The sequence below is a fragment of the Sus scrofa genome, chromosome 14, assembly GCF_000003025.6.
Source record: "Sus scrofa isolate TJ Tabasco breed Duroc chromosome 14, Sscrofa11.1, whole genome shotgun sequence".
NCBI classification, from domain to species: Eukaryota; Metazoa; Chordata; class Mammalia; order Artiodactyla; family Suidae; genus Sus; species Sus scrofa.
Genome location: NC_010456.5, coordinates 4,008,405 through 4,029,242, shown reverse-complemented (window position 1 = coordinate 4,029,242; position 20,838 = coordinate 4,008,405). Strand labels below are relative to the sequence as shown.

At 41.3% G+C, this 20,838-nt stretch overlaps 1 protein-coding gene and 1 long non-coding RNA gene across 17 annotated transcripts in view; both read left to right on the top strand.

Moving 5' to 3' along the window:
* The window catches only part of LOC100158108 (zinc finger protein 510-like), a 34,559-nt gene extending 21,016 nt beyond the window's left edge, over positions 1–13,543 (top strand). For 5 of the 16 annotated variants that reach the window (XM_021072627.1, XM_021072626.1, XM_021072625.1 and 2 more), the window contains 2 exons: positions 2,522–2,606; positions 8,702–13,543. In XM_021072627.1, the coding sequence (XP_020928286.1) occupies positions 2,522–2,606; positions 8,702–8,954 (338 nt within the window). In that variant the 3' untranslated portion in view covers positions 8,955–13,543. Of the gene's footprint in view, positions 1–2,521; positions 2,607–8,288; positions 8,398–8,701 lie in introns of all 16 variants that reach the window. The other 11 variants (XR_002338409.1, XR_002338405.1, XR_002338411.1 and 8 more) reach the window with 7 other exon arrangements.
* Positions 15,550–20,838, top strand: part of LOC100623270 — a 98,497-nt gene continuing 93,208 nt past the window's right edge. The window contains exons 1-2 of the long non-coding RNA XR_002338979.1: positions 15,550–15,799; positions 17,036–17,094. This is a non-coding gene — a long non-coding RNA (uncharacterized LOC100623270). The remainder of the gene's footprint in view (positions 15,800–17,035; positions 17,095–20,838) is intronic.

Here is a 20,838-nt window from a genome sequence, read left to right as displayed (position 1 = left end):
TTTTTTTGGTCTCTTTGCCTTTTCTAGGGCTGCTCCCGTGGCATATGGAGGTTCCCAGGCTAGGGGTCGAATCAGAGCTGTAGCCGCTGGCCTGTACAGCAGCTCACAACAACGCTGGGTCCTTAACCCCCTTCCTTCCTTCCTTCCTTCCTTCCTCCTTCCCTCCCTTCCTCCTATCCATCTTCTCTCCCTCCCTCCTTTTTCCCTTCCCATTCTTTTCTTTTTTTGTCTTTTTAGGGCCATATCCATTGCATAGGGAAGTTCCCAGGCTAGGGGTCAAATCTGATCCGTAGCTGTTGGCCACAGCCACATCAATCCCAGATCCAAGCTGCGTCTGAGATCTACACTGCAGCTCATGGCAATGCTGGATCTTTAACCCACTGGGCGAGGCCAGGAATCCAACTTATGGATTGAACCATAAGGCCTTGTCCTTATGGTTACCAGTTGAGTTTGTTATCATCGAGCCACAACGGGAACTCCCTATCTCTTAAATGCCTTAAAACCCATAACCTTAAAGGTCCATCTGGGATACAAGCTCATGTCTCTGCACTATCACTGCTCCTAAGCCCTCTTGGATTTCCCCTGAATGGGGCAGAATCAAAAAACTTGCCTCATGAGATAGCCCTGCTACCAAGGACAAAGCTGATCAGATTATTAAGGCCCTTAATGAAAATGGGTGGAGGACAAGAGAAGGCCAGAGCCTCTGATATGTGTACCGCAGCCCTCCCTCCTCACCTGCATATGTATAGCCTGGCACCACCAGCAGCCCACCTTTCCTGCTGATGACTGCTAAGTTTAGTGAATAGAAAGCAGATGCGGCCTCTCTCTTAATGCATAAAATTGGCCTGGCCCACTAGGCTTACCATTCCTATGACTATAGTGACTCAAACAAACCCCTCTTTATTTCTAAACTGGAAGAGGGCCCATTTGACCCTCACTCCACTGCAATTTTACAATACATTCCCTCTAATTCCATTTTATTGGGGCTGAAGAAACTGTTCAAAAGGCACTGGAGGACATGAACCCGGTTGCTAGACATGGAGGGACACCCAAATACTTCAGGCTTATGCCCCTGTGCCCCCACTGCCCTAGAGGGGTCTCCCTCAAGTATACTATTACCCTCAGTGAACAGTTCTTCCCACTTCCTCCCTTATATGTTCCCATCGTGATTTTTCCCTTTAAGGGAAAACATAGCAAACCGCTACTGGGAGATAGAAAACTTCAGGAATTATAGCCACTTTATCTCTTAACAGCCAGTTCCTACACTTCAGTCCATAAAATTTTTATTCTCCCAGCTGCACCATTTGTAGCATCCATTGTCTTGCCACAAACCTTCAACCCCTTTGGCTCCCTACTCAGTCTTGTTACTCCATCTGTGCCCTTTCCTAACTTCCAGGGCTTCCAGGTGCCAAAGTTCCTATCCTAGAAAATTGGTGGCTTCTGCAGGCTTTTCCCATCTCCTGAGGACAATCACTCATATATAATTTTGGTGGACAATTGGGACAATAAAAATATACTGTTTTTGGATTTCCCATTGTGGCTCAGTGGGTTATGAATCTGACTACTATCCATGAGGTTGCAGGTTCAATCCCTGGCCTTACTTAGTGGGGTATGGATCCGGCATTGCCACAAAGCTGCAGAATAGGTTGAAGCTGTGGTTTTGGTTCCTGTGTTTCCCTGGCTGTGGTGTAGGCGGGCAGCAGCAGCTCTGTTTCCTCCCCTAGCCTGGGAACTTCCACTTGGGGCAGTTGCATCTCTAAACAGAAAGAAAAAAAAATTAAGAAAGCATGGAGCATATTTTTGAAAGCAAGTGTAATTAAGTAACAAAATCACAGACTTCAGTCTCATTCTTATTTTCCCCTTCCTGTTTCATGGAGACATAAGCCCTTTTTAATCTTTTAGCTATGTCTTTTATATTCATTTTTCAACATCATTTTAATAATAGGTTTACATTTATGCTTTTTTTTTTTTCTTTTAGTACATTTCTTTTTTGATGCTTTTCAGTTCTTTTCATTCGTAATTCGATATTAATCTCATATTATTAGAAAAAAAAAAAAAAAAAAAAAAAAAAAAAAAAAAAAAAAAAAAAAAAAAAAAAAAAAAATAATAGGTTTACATTTATGCTTCTCTTTTCATTTTAGACATTACCTTTTGATTTCATGTTATTGTAAATGACTGTTTTCCCGGCTCCTAACATGCTAAACATTTAGTTTGAAATTTTTAGTTACATAAGGTCAGGATTTACATTGTTAAATTATATTACAGTATTACATTACTCTTTTCTCATGAGTCTCCTAGTATAACATCAAATTATCATCTTATTCTCTTTGCTTTTCCTTGATTATCATTTTCATTTGTAATATTTTCTGTTAGCTTTATCTTACTTTTACCCCATTGATAATATTTTCATTTGTAATATTTTCTGTTAGCTTTCTCTTACTTTTACCCCCATTGGTTATACCAATTTCTGTTCCTAGTTTATTTATTTATTTATTTTTTAATTATTATGTTTTCTTTTTAGGGCTGCACTTAAGCCATATGGAAGTTCCTGGGTTGGGGTGGAATCAGATACAGCTGGGACCTATGCTACAGAAGGTACTAAAGGGGTGAGGATTACACTAACTACATTGTGGGCTCCATTAAGAAACTTTTCCTTGAACTGCTGAGAATGCCTCTCACATGGATTTTCCAGCTGACCCTCAGCACCCCTAGCACTCAGTGTGCCTCACTCACACATACTCCCATTCTGTGACTGGCTCCCTGTATATATTCTCCAGGGTGTTGGTAAGAGCAAACTTTGGTAGGTGCTAGTGAGCATGTGCAGAAATACTGCCTGAATCTGCAGCAAGAGAGAGACCACAAACTTGAGTTTTAGTGCCACCATTAGGAAAACAAAAGAGGTTGTCAATGACTGGCTTGGGGTATTGAAGAATCAAGAGATGACATATATGCTTAAACTGTATCACAAGAGAGAGCATTAAGTGTGGAACAGGTGTATTCATAGGCAGTGTGAGAAAGTCTCAGATGTCTAGCAGGATAGATAAAAGGTATTACTGTCCCAAGGTACTTAGTAAATTCTGGTCAGACTGGTAAAAAAAAAAAAAAATTAAAATTTTCTTTGTATTGCTTCAAAAAGAGCAACAGAAAACTGAGAAACAAACAAATCCAGGAATCCTGAGACCATTGAAGGATCGATCCTATGTCTTACATGAGGCCAATTCTCCAAGATTGGTAAACTTACCTATGTAATACATAGAAAGAAAAAGAGAGACTTAGGCAAAATAAGAGGGCAGAGAAATTTGTTCTAAATGAAGAAACAAGACAAAACCCCAGAAGATAAACAGAGTGAAATGGAAATAAGAGACCTACCCCATAAAGAGTAGACAGTAGTGGTCATAAAGATACTCGGTGAACTCAAAAGAATAATGATGAATCAGTGTGAATTTTAACAGTTAGAAAACATAAAAAGAACCAAACAAAGCTGAAGAATACAATAACTGAAATAAGAATGATAATTATATAAAAATACATTGGATATTATATAATCGTATTAAATAATATTATATATTTTATATTATGTAATAATAATACACTAAAAAGAATGAATAGTAAGATTAGATGTTCCAGAGGAACATTTAGCAAACTGGGAGACAGATGGTTGGAAATCAACCAAGTAGTAATTTTTTTTTAAAACTCCCACCTAATAAGTCTAGGGGAAGATAGTTCTACAAATATATTCTACCAACAATTTAAAGAAGAGTTAACACCTATCCTTCTCAAAATATTCCACATCACTGAAGAGGAAGGAGTTCATTCCATGAGGCCAGCATAACCCTGATATCAAATCCAGACAAAGATACCACACACACACACAAAAGAATGTTACAGACCAATATAACTGATGAACATAGATGCAAGCATCCTCAATGAAATATTAACCAACTAAATTTAACTGTACATTAAAAGGTATTCATCCCAGAGTGAATGTAGGGTTCGGTGTCTGCAAATCAATGTGATACATTGTGTGGTACACATTAACAACTTGTAGAATAAAAACCATTTGATTATATCAGTAGATGCAGAAAAAGCTTTTGACAAAATTCAATATCCTCTTATGATAAAAGTTTTCAAGACAGTGGGTGTAGAATAAATGTAATAAAGGTCATATGACAAGCCCAGAGCTAACATCATACTCAAGAAAGAAAAGCTGAAAGTATTTCCTATAAGATCAACTACAAGACAAGGATGCCCATGCTCACTATTTTTGTTCAACATACTATTTGAAGTCCTAGTCACAGCAATCAGATAAGAAAAATAAATAAAAGACATCCAAAGTGAAAGGAAGAAGCAAAACGGTCACTGTTTTTAAATGACATGACACTACATGAAGAAAAAATAAAAGTACCAAAAAACTATTAGGTCTCATCAATGAATTCCATCAAGTTATAGGATATATGATTACTCTACAGAAATCTGTTGTATTTCTTTACACTAACAATGAATTATCAGAAAGAAATTAAGAGGAGTTCCCATTGTGGCTCAGCACAAATCTGTATCCATGAAAATGTAGGCTCACTTCCCGGCCTTGCTCTATGGATTAAGAATCTGGCATTGGCGTGAGCTGTGGGGTAGGTCAAAGACACAGCTCAGATCCCTGGGCTGGCAGCTGTATCTGCGATTTGACCTCTAGGCTTGGGAACTTCCATCTGCGGTAGCAGTGGCCCTAAAAAAATAAAAAGCAAAAAAAAAAAAAAAAGGAAAAAATTTAAGAAAACAATTCCATTTCTAATTACCTTAATAGTAAAACACCTAAAATTAAGGAGGTAAAATACCTGAACTCAAAAAAATTAAAGATGCTGATGAAAGAAATTGAAAATAACACAGATAGAAAGGTCTACCATTAATTGGAAGAATTTATGTTGCTAAAAAGACTACTACCCAAGGCAATCCAAAGATTCAGTACAATCTCTCTCAAAATACCAAAGACATTTTCCCACAGAACTAAGGCAAATAATTCTAAAATTTTTATGGAAACACAAACTCATGAATAGCCAAAACAATCTTCAGAAAGTAGAAAAAAGCTGAAGGTAACACACTTTGTGATTTCAAACTCTGCTGCAGAGCTACAGCAGTCAAAATGGCATGGTACTGGCACAAAAACAGACACATAGATAAATGGAATAGAATATACTGCTGATGTAATAAATTAATCTATGACAAAGGAGGCAAAAATACACAATGGGTTAAAAACATCCTATTCAGTAAATGGTGTTGAGAAGCCTGGAAAGCCACACTTGAAAAAAATAAAAATCAAAGTAGACTACTTATCAACCTCCAATTCTAGGCATTTGTCTAAACAAAACAAAAGCTTTTAATTTGAAAATACTAATATGTACATTCTTCTTCAATAAAAAATAAAAATTAAAAAAATTAAAAATCATTTAAGGATGTTCTAATGGTTCATAAAAGTTTGTCAGGAGTTCCCGTTGTGGCTCAGACAGTTAAGAACCTGACTAGTATCCATGAGGATGCAGGTTCCATCCCTGGCCTTGCTCAGTGGGTTGAAGGATCTGGCATTGCCAGGAGCTGCAGTGTAGATTACAGATGTGGCTTGGATCTGGTGTTGCTGTGGCTATGGCGTAGGCCAGCAGGTACAGCTCAGAATGGATCTCTAGCCTGGGAACTTACATATGTCACAGGTGAGGCCCTAAAAAGACACACAAAAAAAGTTTATAAAACAATTCTAGAAAACGTTTTGACAAAAGATCTAATTAAAGGAGTTCCCACTCTGGTGCAGTGGGTTAAGGATCTGGTGTTGCCACGGGCCACAGCTGTGGCTCAGATTTGATCCCTAGCCCAGGAACTTCTATATGCCGTGAGTGAAGGAAAAAAACAAAAAAAAAAAACCAGAAACGATCTAATTACATAAACTTTCTATAAAAGAACATAGCAGACTATATAAATATTTTCTTGCTTATTCCTTAGGCTAAAGCCTGGTTTTATATACTTTGTTTTCCATGGACAAAAGCATTTTTCAGTCTTAAGAAATGTTTTGAGTTTCTTTGGCAAAAGCATTCACCCTCCTTTATATACCTCAGTTCTAGTTAGTTATGATATAAATATAAGTTAATTGGAACTTACTTGTCAAAATACTGATAGTTGTGAAATTTAGAATAGCCCTTAAGTCTCCATCCCTTAAAAATATTTAACTAGGAGTTCCCGTCGTGGCGCAGTGGTTAGCGAATCCGACTAGGAACCATGAGGTTGCGGGTTCGATCCCTGCCCTTGCTCAGTGGGTTAACGATCCAGCGTTGCCGTGGGCTGTGGTGTAGGTTGCAGATGCGGCTTGGATCCCGCATTGCTGTGGCTCTGGTTCCGATTCGACCCCTAGCCTGGGAACCTCCATATACTGTGGGAGCGGCCCTAGAAAAGGCAAAAAGACAAAAAAAAAAAAAAAAAAAAAAATTTAACTAGTCAACTTACTAGGTAGAGTGGACAAATAAAAGACATGGATCCTCAGTTCTCATGACTGTAATTCTTACTAGTAGTAAGACTTGGACAGTCCATGCTTATTAGTTGTAAGATTTGTAAGTGTCACTTAACTTTTTGTATGTGTTTTGAGGGGCAGCAGAATGTTAGTTTTTTTCATCTGCAAAGGAGGAAATTAAAACAAGATCATTTCCAGGGTCTTTCTAATATTTGACCAATTTTAATTAGCAATTAATTGATCCTATTGTAGATTTCCTTTGAAAATTAAGTTTAACAGACAAGGCAAAAAAGTGGGAGTTCCGGCGTGGCTCAGTGGTTAATGAATCTGACTAGGAACCATGAGGTTGTGGGTTTGATCCCTGGCCCCGCAGTGGGTTAAGGATCCGGTGTTGCCATGAGCTGTGGTATAGGTTGCAGATGCGGCTCAGATCTGGTATTGCTGTGGCTCTAGTGTAGGCCGTCAGCTACAGCTCCAATTAGACCCCTAGCCTGGGAACCTCCATATGCCATGGGTGTGGCCCTAAAAAGACAAAAAACAAAAAAAGACAAGGCAAAAAAGTATAGGAGCAGTTTATAAAGCATCCAACTCTGGATGTGTCTGAAAGTGCATATGAAAGGAAAACAAGAAAGATAAAAATAAATATATACACAATACACATGTCATTGCAGTAATATTATAAAAGCCAAGATACAGAAGCAAATGAAGTGTCCATTGAAGATGGATATTCATGCAGTATTACTCAACCATTTAAAAAAGTGAAATCTTGGAGTTCCCGTCGTGGCGCAGTGGTTAACGAATCCGACTAGGAACCATGAGGTCGTGGGTTCAGTCCCTGCCCTTGCTCAGTGGGTTAACGATCCGGAGTTGCCGTGAGCTGTGGTGTAGGTTGCAGACGCGGCTCGGATCCTGCGTTGCTGTGGCTCTGGCGTAGGCCGGTGGCTACAGCTCCGATTCAACCCCTAGCCTGGGAACCTCCATATGCCGCGGGAGCGGCCCAAGAAATAGCAACAACAACAACAAAAGACAAAAAAAAAAAAAAGTGAAATCTTGCCATTTGTGACAAGATGGATAGCCTTTGAGGGCATTATGCTGAGTGAAATAAGATGAATAACACATACCAATATGATTTCATTGGTTGAATTTTTTTCATAGGAATTTTATTCTTTTCGATGCTATTGTTAAATGGAATGATTTTAATTTCTCGCTCTGATAGTTTGTTATTAGCGTGCAGAAACAATTATCTCTGTATGTTGATTGTATATTCTTCAACTTTATTTTTTAAATGATTTTTATTTTTTCCATTATAGTTGGTTTACAGTATTCTGTCACTTTTCTACTATACAGCAAAGTGACCCAGTCTCTCTCTCTCTCTCTCACACACACACACACACACACACCTTTACCGAATTTATTAGTTGTAGCAACTTTCCTATGATGTCTATGGTTTTCTGTCATTTACATATACAGTTTTACCTCTTTCTTTCTTTTTTTTTTTTTTGTTGCTATTTCTAGGGCCGCTCCCTCTGCATATGGAGGTTCCCAGGCTAGGGGGTCGAATCGGAGCTGTAGCCGCCGGCCTACGCCAGAGCCACAGCAACGCGGGATCCGAGCCACGGATGCCTACACCACAGCTCACGGCAATGCCGGATCGTTAACCCACTGAGCAAGGGCAGGGACCGAACCCGCGACCTCATGGTTCCTAGTCGGATTCGTTAACCACTGCGCCACGACGGGAACTCCCTTACCTCTTTCTGATTTGAAGCCTTTAATTTCTTTTTCTTGCCTTTGTTCTGTGTAGACTTTCAGTACTGTGTTGAAAAGAAGAGGTGAAAGTGGGCATCACTATCTTATTCCAGAAATTAGAGGAAAATCCTTCCGCTTTATACTCCTGAGCATGATGTTAGATGGTGGGTTATGTCCAACATTGTACTACATTTCCTTCTATGTCGAATTTGTTGATAGTTTTATTTTAAGTATCAAATCATGTTAAATTTTTTCAAATGCTTTTTTCTATACTTATAGAGAAATGATTTTTTTATCTTTTAATCTGTTCTTGTGATTTATCACATTGATTAATTAGTGTATTTTTCAATAACTCATTTACTCCAATGTATCAAAAATACTATCGTTTCAATCCAGTACTTTAAAATCTGCACTGTTTTGTTTTTTAAATCTAACTAACATTGAGTAAAACTAAATATTGTTTCCTAGTCACAGGTGCCGCATTTCAAGAGCTCACTTAAGAACAGGTGACAGCGAGTGGCCAGGCAGGGGCGCAAGACCCCGGGAGGCGCAGGTCCTATTCAAGTTGGCTGCTAGTCCTCATCCTTCTACATCTTCCCTCCAGATTGCCTTCCTTTTAAGGACCCACATCCACCTCCTCAGCTGGACTGAAACCAGGGAACCATTATCCAACCTGAGGATTCCCAAGTTGAGAGAGAAGAAACAAGGATGCGAGCCCTAAGGAAGTCCAAGCCCTCCGTCTAGGACTGCAAATAGCCGCTTCGGGCTTCCCCGTGTACCGGGCACTGTTCCTGGCATCACTGCGCTAGTTCCTCAAAACGACCCTCCGGTGGACGAGGGTGCTGAGGCTCAGAAGTAGGGCCGGGCGGGACAGACGAAGAAACTGGGGCTCAGAAGACGTCAGGGGCGGCCCACATCCACAGGCAGCCTTGCGGCCAGAACAGAAGAGAAACCCGCACTCAAGCCAGTCTCGCCCACCCTGCCTCCCCCTCTGCGGATCCGACCCCATCGACCGAATGTAGTCGCCAGGGCCCAGGAGGGCTCCCGCCGCCGGCCGTCAAGGGCTGCCAGGACTCCACCCGCCGACCCCGCAGCTGGCCCCGTTGGGGTCCCAGACGCCGGGGCGCGCGGCCCTCGACCACGCGCGGCCCCGCGTCAGCGCCCCCGCGGGGCTTCCCCACCGCCGCGGCGGAGAAAAGCACCGCAGCCGAGCCCCCCGCCAGGCCGCAGCCGCAGGCCGCTAGCAACAGCGCCTGCCGGATGGCCTTGCTGGCCAGTCCCGCACCAACCCCGCGCAGGCGCGCTCACGGGCGCGGACGGCGCCCAGTCAATTAGTGTGTTTAAATTATTTTCACATTAGAGAAATAAATCCAGCTCAATCATGGTATATGAAACTTTTAAAGTGCATTTTAATTTACTTCCTAGTGTTTTGTGGAGAATTTCTGCAATGATGTCCATTAGAGATAACTGGATCATAATTCTTTTCTTGTATCCTTATCTGGTTTTTATATTATATTATGGTAATATGGGCCTCATAAAATGAGCTTGAAAGTGCACTCTCTTCTTTTTTGGAAGAGTTTGAGAAAGAATGGTATTAAGTCATCTCTAAAGTTCGGTCTAATTCACCAGTAAATACCATGGGCATTTCTTTTTCAGCGGTTTGTGATTACTGATTAAATCTTCTAATTGTTGGTCAGTTCCGATTTTCTATTTCTCTATGATCCAGTATTATTCGGTTCTGTTTCTAAGAATTTATCCATTTCTTCTAGATGATTCAGTTTGGCAAATCACTGTTCACAATAATCTTTCATGATATTTCTTTGATATCCTTTGCAATGTCTCCTCTAAGATTTTGTTTAACTACTTATGTAATCATTTTTTTTAGGGCTGTACCCACAACATATGGAGGTTTCCAGGCTAGGGGTGGAAACAGCTACAGCTGCTGGCCTACCCCACAGCCACAGCAATGCCAGATCTGAACTGCCCCTGTGACCTATGCAGCTTATGGCAACACCAGATCCTTAACCAACTTAGTGTGGCCAGGGATGGAAACCATGTCCTGACCCACACATACTCCACCTCTGTGAATTGCTCTATGTGTTCTCTAGGGTGCTGGCAAGAACAAGCTTTTTGGAGATGCTCGTGAGCTTGTGCAGAAAGCCTGCCTGAATCTGCACCAAGAGAGAGACCACAAACTTGAGATTTAGTGCCACCATTAGGAAAACAAAAAGAGGTTGTCAAAAACTGGTCTGGTGTATTACAGGATCAAGAGAAGGTATATGTGCTTAAACTGCATCACAAGAGAGAGCATTAAGTATGGAGCAGGTATATTCGTAGGCTGTCTGAGAAAGTCTCAAATACCTAGCTCAACAGACAAAAGGTATTACTATCCCAAGGCACTTAGTAAAGACTGGAAAAGGTAACTTCTACTTCTTTGTATTGCTTCAAAGAGATCAATACAAAACTAAGAAAAAAAAAATAAAAAGCAATTTAGGAACCTGACATCACTGAAGGATCAGTCTTATGTCCTGTATGAGGCCAATTCTCCAAGATTGGTCAACTTACTGTGTAATACATAGAAAGGCACTGAGAGACTTAGGCAAAATAAGGAGACAGGAAATTGTTCTGAATGAAGAAACAGGGTCTGAGGATCCTCAAAGCCTTCCTATTCAGTGCCCACTTATTCTTCCCATCTGAGTTCTGAGTTAGATAAGACGGAGACCAGTTCTTCAGATAGCTCCGAGGCAGGGTACAGTGTTGTAAATAAGCTTTGCTCTGTTTCCTCCAGTTCAAGGCAAGAAATTGAGAACTGGATGCCATCTCTTCCATATTGAGTTGTGCCATGCCTTACATAGAGGGGTTGGGATATGTGTGAGCTAAGATGCCAGGAATTTTTGTTGATGTGAATTTTTTTTTTTCTGATGTTTGGATGTTGACTGGTTGGTGCACGTCTTTGTTTTCCTGTGCATACTGTACCTATATAATATATTTTTCCAGTTGTGCTTTTTTTATGTGAGTTTCTCTGAGGAAGCAATAGCTTGGCGCTTCCAGCATTTTGCTGATTTACTGCCCTTTAATGTTTACTCTTTTTGGTGTGGAGTTCTGTGGGTTTTGACATGTGCACAATATCATACATTCATTCTAATTAGTATCATAAAAATTACTTTCACTGTGATTAAAAATAAAACTTGGGCTTCCCCTACTCAGCCCTCCCTGATTCTTGTTAACCATGTGGCACCCACTGATTATTTTACTGTCTCCAAAGTTTTGCCTCTTCCACAATTACATGTAATTGGATACCTACATTATCTTTAGTGGGGATATGGAGAAATCTGAACTGTTGGGTATTGCTGGTTTGAATGTAAAATACTTCAGATGCTATGGAAAACAAAATAGATCGTCCCTCAAAAAGTTAAACATGGTGTTAACTTATGACCCAACAATTCTCTGTATACACACAATAATTGAAAATAGTTTCTCAGGTAAACACTTTTACATAAATCATCTAGTGGCAGTATTCACATTACCTCAAGGACGGAAACAACCCAATCATTTATTAACTAACAAATGAGTATAGAAACTACGGTGTATATATAACAGTGGAGTAGCATTCAGCCATAAAGGAATAAAATACTGGTATCTGCCACATCATGGACAATCCTTGAGACATTATGAGTGGAAGAATACAGACACAAAAGGCTACCTATTCTATGATTCCATTTATGTGAATCAACCAAAACAGGCAAAAGCATGGAGACAGCAAGCAGATGGTTGGTTGTAGAGGAGTGGAGGACTACGGATGAGAAGAAAATGCTTAATGTGTATGGCTTTTTGGAGGGGTAGTGAGAAATTTGTTAATACATTTTCCTGTATTGCATACTTTTAAATTCATAAATTAATCAATTCATAAATAAAGATTGGGAATGTGAAAGAAAAAATAACATTGGTTGAAAGGACATTGATGTATTGCCAGAAATATGGTGTACAACTATTTTTCAAAGTTTTATTACTTTGATTTGACAGGTAATGAGATATTTTATTTGGGGGACTCATTGTCACATCCCAGGAATAACTCGAATTTTAATCAAGTTAGAAAGACTGAATTGTTTGGTATTTCAGAAGAAGAAGAACTTTAGAAAGTTATAGAGGGAGTCCTGTTTTGGCTTGGCAAGTTGAGAATCTGACTAGTATACATGAAGATGCGGGTTGGATCCCTGGCCTCAGTCAGTGGGTTAAGGATCTGGTGTTGCTGCAAGGTGCAGCATATGTTGCAGATTGGGCATGGATCAGTTGTTGCCCTGGCTGTGGCCTAGGCCAGCAGCTGCAGCTCCAATTAGATCCCCAGCCTGGGGAACTGCCATATGCCACAAGTGTGGCCCTAAAAAAAAAAAAGTGTGATGACAAAAAAATTATAAAGATTTGTTTTATCACCATATGAAAAGTGAGGGACAAGAAACACCTAGATTTGATGTAGTATTATTAATGAGTTTCTAGGGAAGAGTTGTCCAATAAGAAGAGACAGCCAGTCTTTCTCATTTTAAATTTGAATACGTGAAATGCTACCCTGTTTCAATTTTTTGAGAATATATGTTATCTACATTGGATGTCCCTCAGGTTTTTTCTATGCTTTTACTGTCCATAATCTGTTTTAGCCTCAGATTAAATACTAATAAAAATTCTTAGTGGGAATTGGGGAGAAGAGAAAATACAGAGAGACTAAGAGGTACAAACTTTCAGTTACAAAATAAATGAGTGACAGATATGGAATATACAATGTCAGCAATACTGTCAATAATTATCTAATAACTTTATATGGTGACAGGTGAAAACTAAATTTGTCGTGGTAGTCATTTTGAAATATATAGAAATATCTAATCCCTATGTTTTATACCAGGAAAAAACATAGTGTTTTAGGTCAGTTATACTTCAAAAACAAACAAAATCATAAAAAAGAGATGAGATTAGTTTTTATCACAGATGGAATGTGGGAAGAGGGAGTATTTATGAAGGTGAAGAAAAAACCAACTCTGCTTGTAAGATAAATAAGTGCAAGGGATGTAAAGTACAACATCATAAATATAATGAACACTATATTATATATGAAAGTTGCTTAGAGAATAAATCCTAAGAGTTCTCATCACAAGAAAAATAAATTTCTATTTCTTTAATGTATCTTTATGAGATAATGGATGCTCACTAACCTTGTAATCATTTCATGTATGTAAGGCAAATCATTATGCTGTACACCTAGAACCTTGTACAGTGATGTATCTCAATTTTATCTCAATAAAACTGGGAAAAAACTCAAAATGTACTGTTTTCCTGTATTAGTTTTGGCAGTAAATTATGTGAAGCAACAATAATGCAGTGTAAACCATCGTAATTTTATTTATTCATTAAATAAGGTCCATTTCACTTAGGAACTTAATACTTTTAATTAATTAATGGACTTGGTTAAATAATTCATCCTAGTTGATTCATTCTGTTACAAGACTTGGGAGTAAAGTCACTGAATATTACTGTAACCGCTGAAAAATATATTGTAGCATTTAACACATTTCTGTTGCTGGAGAGAGCAGCAGGGTAAGGGAACCCAGGAGAACTGCTCGGCCACATGGCTCCCAGCCTCAGGTTTTATGGGAATGGATTAGTTTCTGTGTTCTCTCTGGCCAGTTGTCTCACTTGGCCAATACTAGGTCTGACCCAGGGTCCTTCTTGGTGGCTTGCCTCTCTCAGCCAAGACAGATTCCAGCACTAACAATCCTGGGAGGCTGGTTGTCTCCCTGCTATTAGCACATTCCAAATTCTCCTGGTTAGTCTACAGAGCATCACCATGTTCCTCATCAGAGCCTCCTGTTAAGAGACAACTAATGCCAAGTGGCAATTACTGTGCTTGCCAAGTGGGCAGTTTGGTTTCAGTCAGTAGTCTCCTAACAGAGAGTCATGGCCAAAGGCAAGATCCTGTGCCTGATGCATAGTGAGGCCAGACAAACCTAAATGTTGGAGTTTGAGCATATAAAGTTTCATTGAAAAGGATAATAAGCAAGAACTTGTCGATGGGACCGGAAAGACCGGAACTCTCCTATTCTGGAGAAGAGTTTTATTTATTTATTTATTTATTTATTTATTTGCTATTTCTTGGGCTGCTCCCGTGGCATATGGAGGTTCCCAGGCTAGGGGTCGAATCGGAGCTGTAGCCACCAGCCTACGCCAGAGCCACAGCAGCGTGGGATCCGAGCCGCGTCTGCAACCTACACCACAGCTCAGGGCAACGCCGGATCGTTAACCCACTGAGCAAGGGCAGGGATCAAACCCGCAACCTTATGGTTCCTAGTCGGATTCGTTAACCACTGCGCCACGACGGGAACTCTCTTGGGGAAGAGTTTTAATAGGCAAAATTGGGGGCAAGGGCTCAGGGTGCGTGATTTCTGTTCGGGGCGGGTAGCTAACAGAGTGGTGGTCAGGAAATCTCACTCCATCCAAAGTGACTATTCTCCGCTTGAGTGGGGGCCTTTCTGAGGAAGAACTCAAAGATATTCTAATGTGTATCCCTTCCCGAAGAACCAGGTCTCCGCTTTGCAGCAGGACTATTGTTTCTTAACTGCTCCTCCTTTGTTTCTCAGGTCCACCCCTTTTCCATTAGTTAACTCCTTGAATCCGCCCTTTGAAACTCAGAGAACTCTTACGTTCCAAAGGGCCAAATCAAACTGGAAGGGGACTGGGTGAGATTTTGTTCCTAGCAGGGCCCTTCAGGATTTTGAATGGTTTCAAAATTGCACTAAGTGAAAAAATAAATCATTGATTATGACTAAACCAGTGAGCTCGATTTTGAGAACATAGGCTATTTGTCCTTCCCCAAAGAAGCCCACATGTAGCCCACTAGGTAAACTAGACAGAAAATTCTATTCCATTGGGAGGACATTTTCTTAAGACTAAATGGCTTTAGCAATTTGGACACTCTGATGTCAGTCATGAGGTTTTCCAGCTGCAGCCTGGAACCCCACCTAAGGGATGGAGATGGCCTGAGACCCACAGTATGGGGACACACTCGACCCCAGATCTGAGGGCACCCAAGCCCTGGGACAAGCATTTCTCTCGCATTTCTACCCTGCATTGCTAAAACGGATTGCTTGATTCAGTCATTCACGGGGTCGGCACGAACGCTGCAGGCCCTGTACTCTCTGACCGCTCGCTCACCTGCCTGATCTCTGTGGTCTCCGTCTGCGCATGTGCGGCGTAGGCCCCACCTCTTCTCAGCCCCTGTACTCTCTAGACCGCTCACCCGCCTGATCTCTATGGTCTCCGTCTGCGCATGTGCGGCGTAGGCCCCACCTCTTCCTTTCCTCCCGCGCGGGCCACGTGAGGAGATTCTGGAGCCTTCAGGTTGTCCCCCGTGCGCAAGCAGCAGGACGAGGCCCAGGACTTTTCGGGCCTGCACGTTTGCTGAGAGTGGTGTTCTTGTGGCGGGGGCGGAAGGTGGACGTCTTAGGAAGCCTTGCGACCCAGTCGGGACCCCCACAGGGACTCCGCAGTGCCTGGGGATTGCCTGGACCTCGCCCGGGAAAGGTGCGTGTGGGATCCGTGTTGGGGTCTTGTGGTCTGGGGACAGGTGGAGCTGAGACCCGTTAGGGTCGGGCGCTTGGCTCGTGTGGGGATCCTGTGCCCTGCCCTGCCTCCAGCTTCGCAGGGTAATGGGGAGGCGGCGGGAGCCAAAGTTCGACGGTCACGCTGCGTGGGCTGGAAGAGAGGGTGGGCTGCGGGTCTTCGGCACAGAGGGACCTGATCATTTCCTATTGTGTCATCTTTGACCTATGGCCGGGCAAGTAACCTGTGGAAGAGTCAGGTCCGTTGTCTGGAAAGGAGGCTATGTATGATGTCTGCCTCATGTAGTTGTAGTTGCCTCATGTATCGTAGAGGATACGATGCGGTGTGGGTTTTTTTTTTTTTTTTTTGCCTCAGCTTGCAGGGGCTTGATGTAGAATCTCAGTCCCCAGACCAGGGATTGAACCTGGGTGTCTGCGGTGAAAGCTGAGAGCCCTAAACTCTAGTCCTAAACTCTGGTGTCATTTGTGTGTGGAAGGAGTTAGCAAAGTGCCAGGTACTAACCGCTAAAGAAGTGTGGACAGCTGTTGTATGTAGAAGACACTTTCCTTCTTTTCATTGGGTGGTTTACAGAGGCGTCCAGGCTCTCTCCTGGTAATTGGTATGAGCACCTGTATTAAACACACACAGAACAGAAACCCGGGCAGCTGACTTCTCCAGGCTCACCCAGATTGGGACAGAGCCAGGAGTGAACAGGTCATTCAGACTGTCCAGTCAGAAGAATCTTATCAGGAGTCCCTTTTGAGAAACTGTAACCCGCTTAAAGGAAAAAGAGAAAACAATTTGAAAATTGTCTCAGAGCACTCCATACTTCTTTACTGGACTTCCTGTGGTCTCTCTTACTCAAGGAGTAAACACTTTGCTTGGTAAATAGATAAAAAAATGCAGCCTGTGTCTTTTTTCTGCATTCATGTCAATGAAGTAGTGTCATCCTCTGGTGTTTTAAGCATCTGTTGTTAGTTTTTTGTTTGTATTGTTTCAATTAATGGACAAGCTGATTTTTACTCCATGAGCAGTGATCATTTCTAACTGGAAAATAGAGAGCGCTTCCAGTGGATCCTTCCCTTGCCAGTTCAGGGTTTAGAGAGAGGAGGTAGGGAGGCTGCTCTTAGGCTGGGCTGCTGAGGTGCTTGGGAGGTGAAGGTAGGAGCTGTCAGGCAGCCCAGGTGTTCTGACGCTGTCGTCTCTCTGTCCCCTCAGCTGACACTTCACAGGCCTCTCTAATGTCTGAAGTGCTCCAGAAAATGAATCTATTTGAGGTGAGCTCGTTCTCCTCTTTGTGCTGTGATGGATTTCACTTTTTTTTTTTTTTTTTTTTTTTGTATTTTGTCTTTTCAGGGCTGTACCTGTGGATTGTGGAGGTTTCCAGGCTAGGGGTCTAGTCAGAGCTACAGCTGCTAGTCTACACCACAGCCCCAGCAATGCCAGATCCAAGCCGAATCTGTGACCTATACCACAGCTCATAACAACTCCAGGTTCTTTAACTCACTGAGCGAGGCCAGGGATTGAACCCGCAACCTCATGGATCCTAGTCGGATTCGCTTGCGCTGCGCCACGTCGGGGGACTCTGGATTTCACTTTTGATTTCCGATTGTTCTCATCCTTTATGAATGAAAATTATTTACAATTTATAATCAGTTTGCTGAGATTTTATTTGAGACATGGAGGTACTCGGAAATAATTATATTGAATTCTTTTTTGCATTTGTTGGAGTAAAGGTATAGCAGCTTACTTTTGTTTTAAGGTTGTAACTGCCATCTTTTTGTGAATATATTTTAATTTTTCTTCAAATCGTATTGACCAAGTAAGTTTGCCTATAATTGTGTTTTCTTGTGTCCCTGCCCAACTGTGATATGTTGATTATACTAGCTTTATTGGGGCACTTTCCTGCTCTTTTTTCTTCTCCTCTCCCCCTCCTCCCTTCCCCTTGCTTTTTCCTACCCTGCCTTCTCTCATTCATATAAGAAAATAACCTATTACAAATTTCATGAAACTCAGCCCTAACATTTGACTTTATGAGTACATCTGCTTTTTATGTGTAAATATAGATTATTGAGTCACTTTATTTAAGCAATCCTGGGTGTAGTCTTGTATTTTAATTATTTTTTTTATTCATCTTTGGATGTTTAGGGCCACACCCACAGCATATGGATGTTCTCAGGCTAGGGATCAAATCACGGTTGTAGCTGCCAGCCTACTCCACTGCGACAGCAATGCCAGATTTGTAACCCATGGAGCAGGGGCAGGGATTGAACCTGCATCTTCATGGATGCTAGTTGGATTTGTTGTCACTGAGCCACGATGGGAAGTCCTCTATTTTTTATTATTACCACATTTTCAGAGAAAATTGTACACTCTTATCTGCTAGGAAATGTATTTTCGGAACCTTGTTGATAGTATTCTTTTAAATCTGTTGTTATGTTGATAATTTCTGTCTCCAGGTGTTTAAGTAATTTACTTAATGAAGGGAATGGTGATCAGAAGCCAGCCAAATGTGTTGCTGGTTGGCTCTGTCAGAAATCTAGATACTCAGGGTCTGAGGATGAGCTAGAAATTTTTACTGGTAGTATATTTTAAATACTGAATTGAGGGAGCATAGATTAAGCCATTTTACTGGTTCCCACCTCAGTACACCAGCTGTCAAGTTCTTTTTTATGTAAGTGATATGTTCCTCTGACACTCAAATATATCTTTTTTTTTTTTTTTTTTTTTTTTTTTAGGGCCGCACTCATGGCATATGGAAGTTCCCCGGCTAGGGGTCAAATCGGAGCTGTAGCTGCAGCAACACCAGATCTGAGCCACGTCTGCGACCTACACCACAGCTCACAGCAATACCAGATCCTTAACCCACTGAGTGAGGCCAGGGATGGAACCTGCGTCCTCATGGTTGCTAGTCAGATTCTTTTCCACTGAGCCATGATGAGAAGTCCAAGACACTCAAATCTAAACAGAGGAGTTCCTACTGTGGTACAATGGGATTAGCTTTTCTGCAGCATCAGGACACAAGTTGGATTCCCATTGGGCACAGTGGGTTCAAGGTTCTGACCTGTGGTTAGGATCTGATCCTTGTCATGTAAACTCCACATGGGTTGGCCAAAAGAAAGAAAACAATCTAAATAGAAAGACTCATTGAATTCTGTGACCAGTTTAAATTAATTATTTATTGTTTGTGGTGCAAAGTATGAATCCAGAGTATTGCTGTTAATTTATTTTCTAATGGACATTTTTAGTCTTGTATGATTTTTCTCAGAATATACTTTCTGCACTGAATTGCCTGAGCACTTCAGTTAAAGAAATGTGTGCACATTTTGTCACATCTGTCATTTTTGGTGTTTTATTTTTGTGAGTAGCACACACTGTTTTGATGAGTGGCTGTATGATTTGTCTTGAAATCAAGTAATAGCAGTCCTCCAACTTTGTTCTTTTCAAAATTGTTTTTAGATTGTAGGTTGTTTGCTTTTCTACATAAATATTAGAGTCAGCTTATGATTCTCAAAAACCCCGGAGAGCTTTTGATTGTGATTGCACTGAATCCAGAGATCTCTCTGTGGAGAACTGACATCTCCATCCTATTAAGTCTCCTAATTTAGGAATTCAGTGTTTCTCTCTGTTTACCAGGTTATCTAGAGAACTTGAAGCTGAGGAGGGACACGTGTCACTCTTGAGGGTGGACTTTATTGGGGCAGTGGTGGCAACAGTTGGTGTTGCAGGCTCTTTCAGTACTTCTTTCAAGAAACGATGATGTTAGCAGTTGTATTTAGAAAGGATCAAATATTGGATGGATCGTGAAGGCAGAGAGCCAAGCTTCCGTAGAACATTGCAAATAAAGAGTGTACTGTCGGACACTAAATTTTGTGTTTTTTTTGGCTGTATTTGTGGCATATGAGTGGCCCCAGGATTGAACCTGCGTCATAGCAGTGACCCAAGTCACTGCAGTGGCGATCCTGGATCCTTAAACTGCTTCAGCAGCAGGGAACTCTAGACATTTTTGATTTTTTTTTTTTTATAATGTGAAAAAAAACTTTTTAGATTTTGTTTTACATTGTTAACATAAATTTGATTGGAATTAGTTCCAAAGCTATTTTCCATGTCACCCCTGTCCTAAATCTTTGGATTGATAAGGGGTGTGCTTTCGCAGATATCATGTCCTTTAAGGATGTGACTGTGGAGATTACTCAGGAGGAGTGGCAGCAGATGAGCCCTGCTCAAAGGACCCTGTACAGAGATGTGGTGCTGGAGAACTACAGCCACCTTGTGTCATCGGGTGAGCCTGCTGTATCATTCGACTGTGCCTAGAGTGCAATTGGTTTTCTGTTTCTACTTAAACATCACCTATATTGAGGTATAATTAAAGGGAAGTAAAATGCAGCAAGATTCAGTATGCAATTCAATGAATTTTGAAAAATGTGTCTAGCTATTTCACCAAAATCAAGAAACAGATGATTTCTATCACATGAGAATTTTCCTTATGCCTTTCTTGAGAAGTGTATGCACATTGTGTGTGCACAATGATTAATCATTCTTTTTTTTTTTTTTTTTGTCTTTTTGTCTTTTTGCTATTTCTTGGGCCGCTCCCGCGGCATATGGAGGTTCCCAGGCTAGGGGTCTAATCAGAGCTGTAGTTGCTGGCCTACGCCAGAGCCACAGCAACGCGGGATCTGAGCCACGTCTGCAACCTACACCACAGGTCACGGCAACGCCGGATCGTTAACCCACTGAGCAAGGGCAGGGACCGAACCTGCAACCTCATGGTTCCTAGTTGGATTCGTTAACCACTGCGCCACGACGGAAACTCCCTGATTAATCATTCTTTTCTTCCTACCCATTTTCTCTTCTTTTTTCTTTTTTTAAATCCCTGTCTTCTGATAATCACCAATCTTCATTCTAGGTCAATCCTTTTTTCTTTTTTGAAATTTCATATAAATGGAATCAGACTTTGTGTGCTCTTTTTCTCGATGACTTCTTTCCCTTGGTGTAGTTCTTTTAGGATTCATGGATATTGT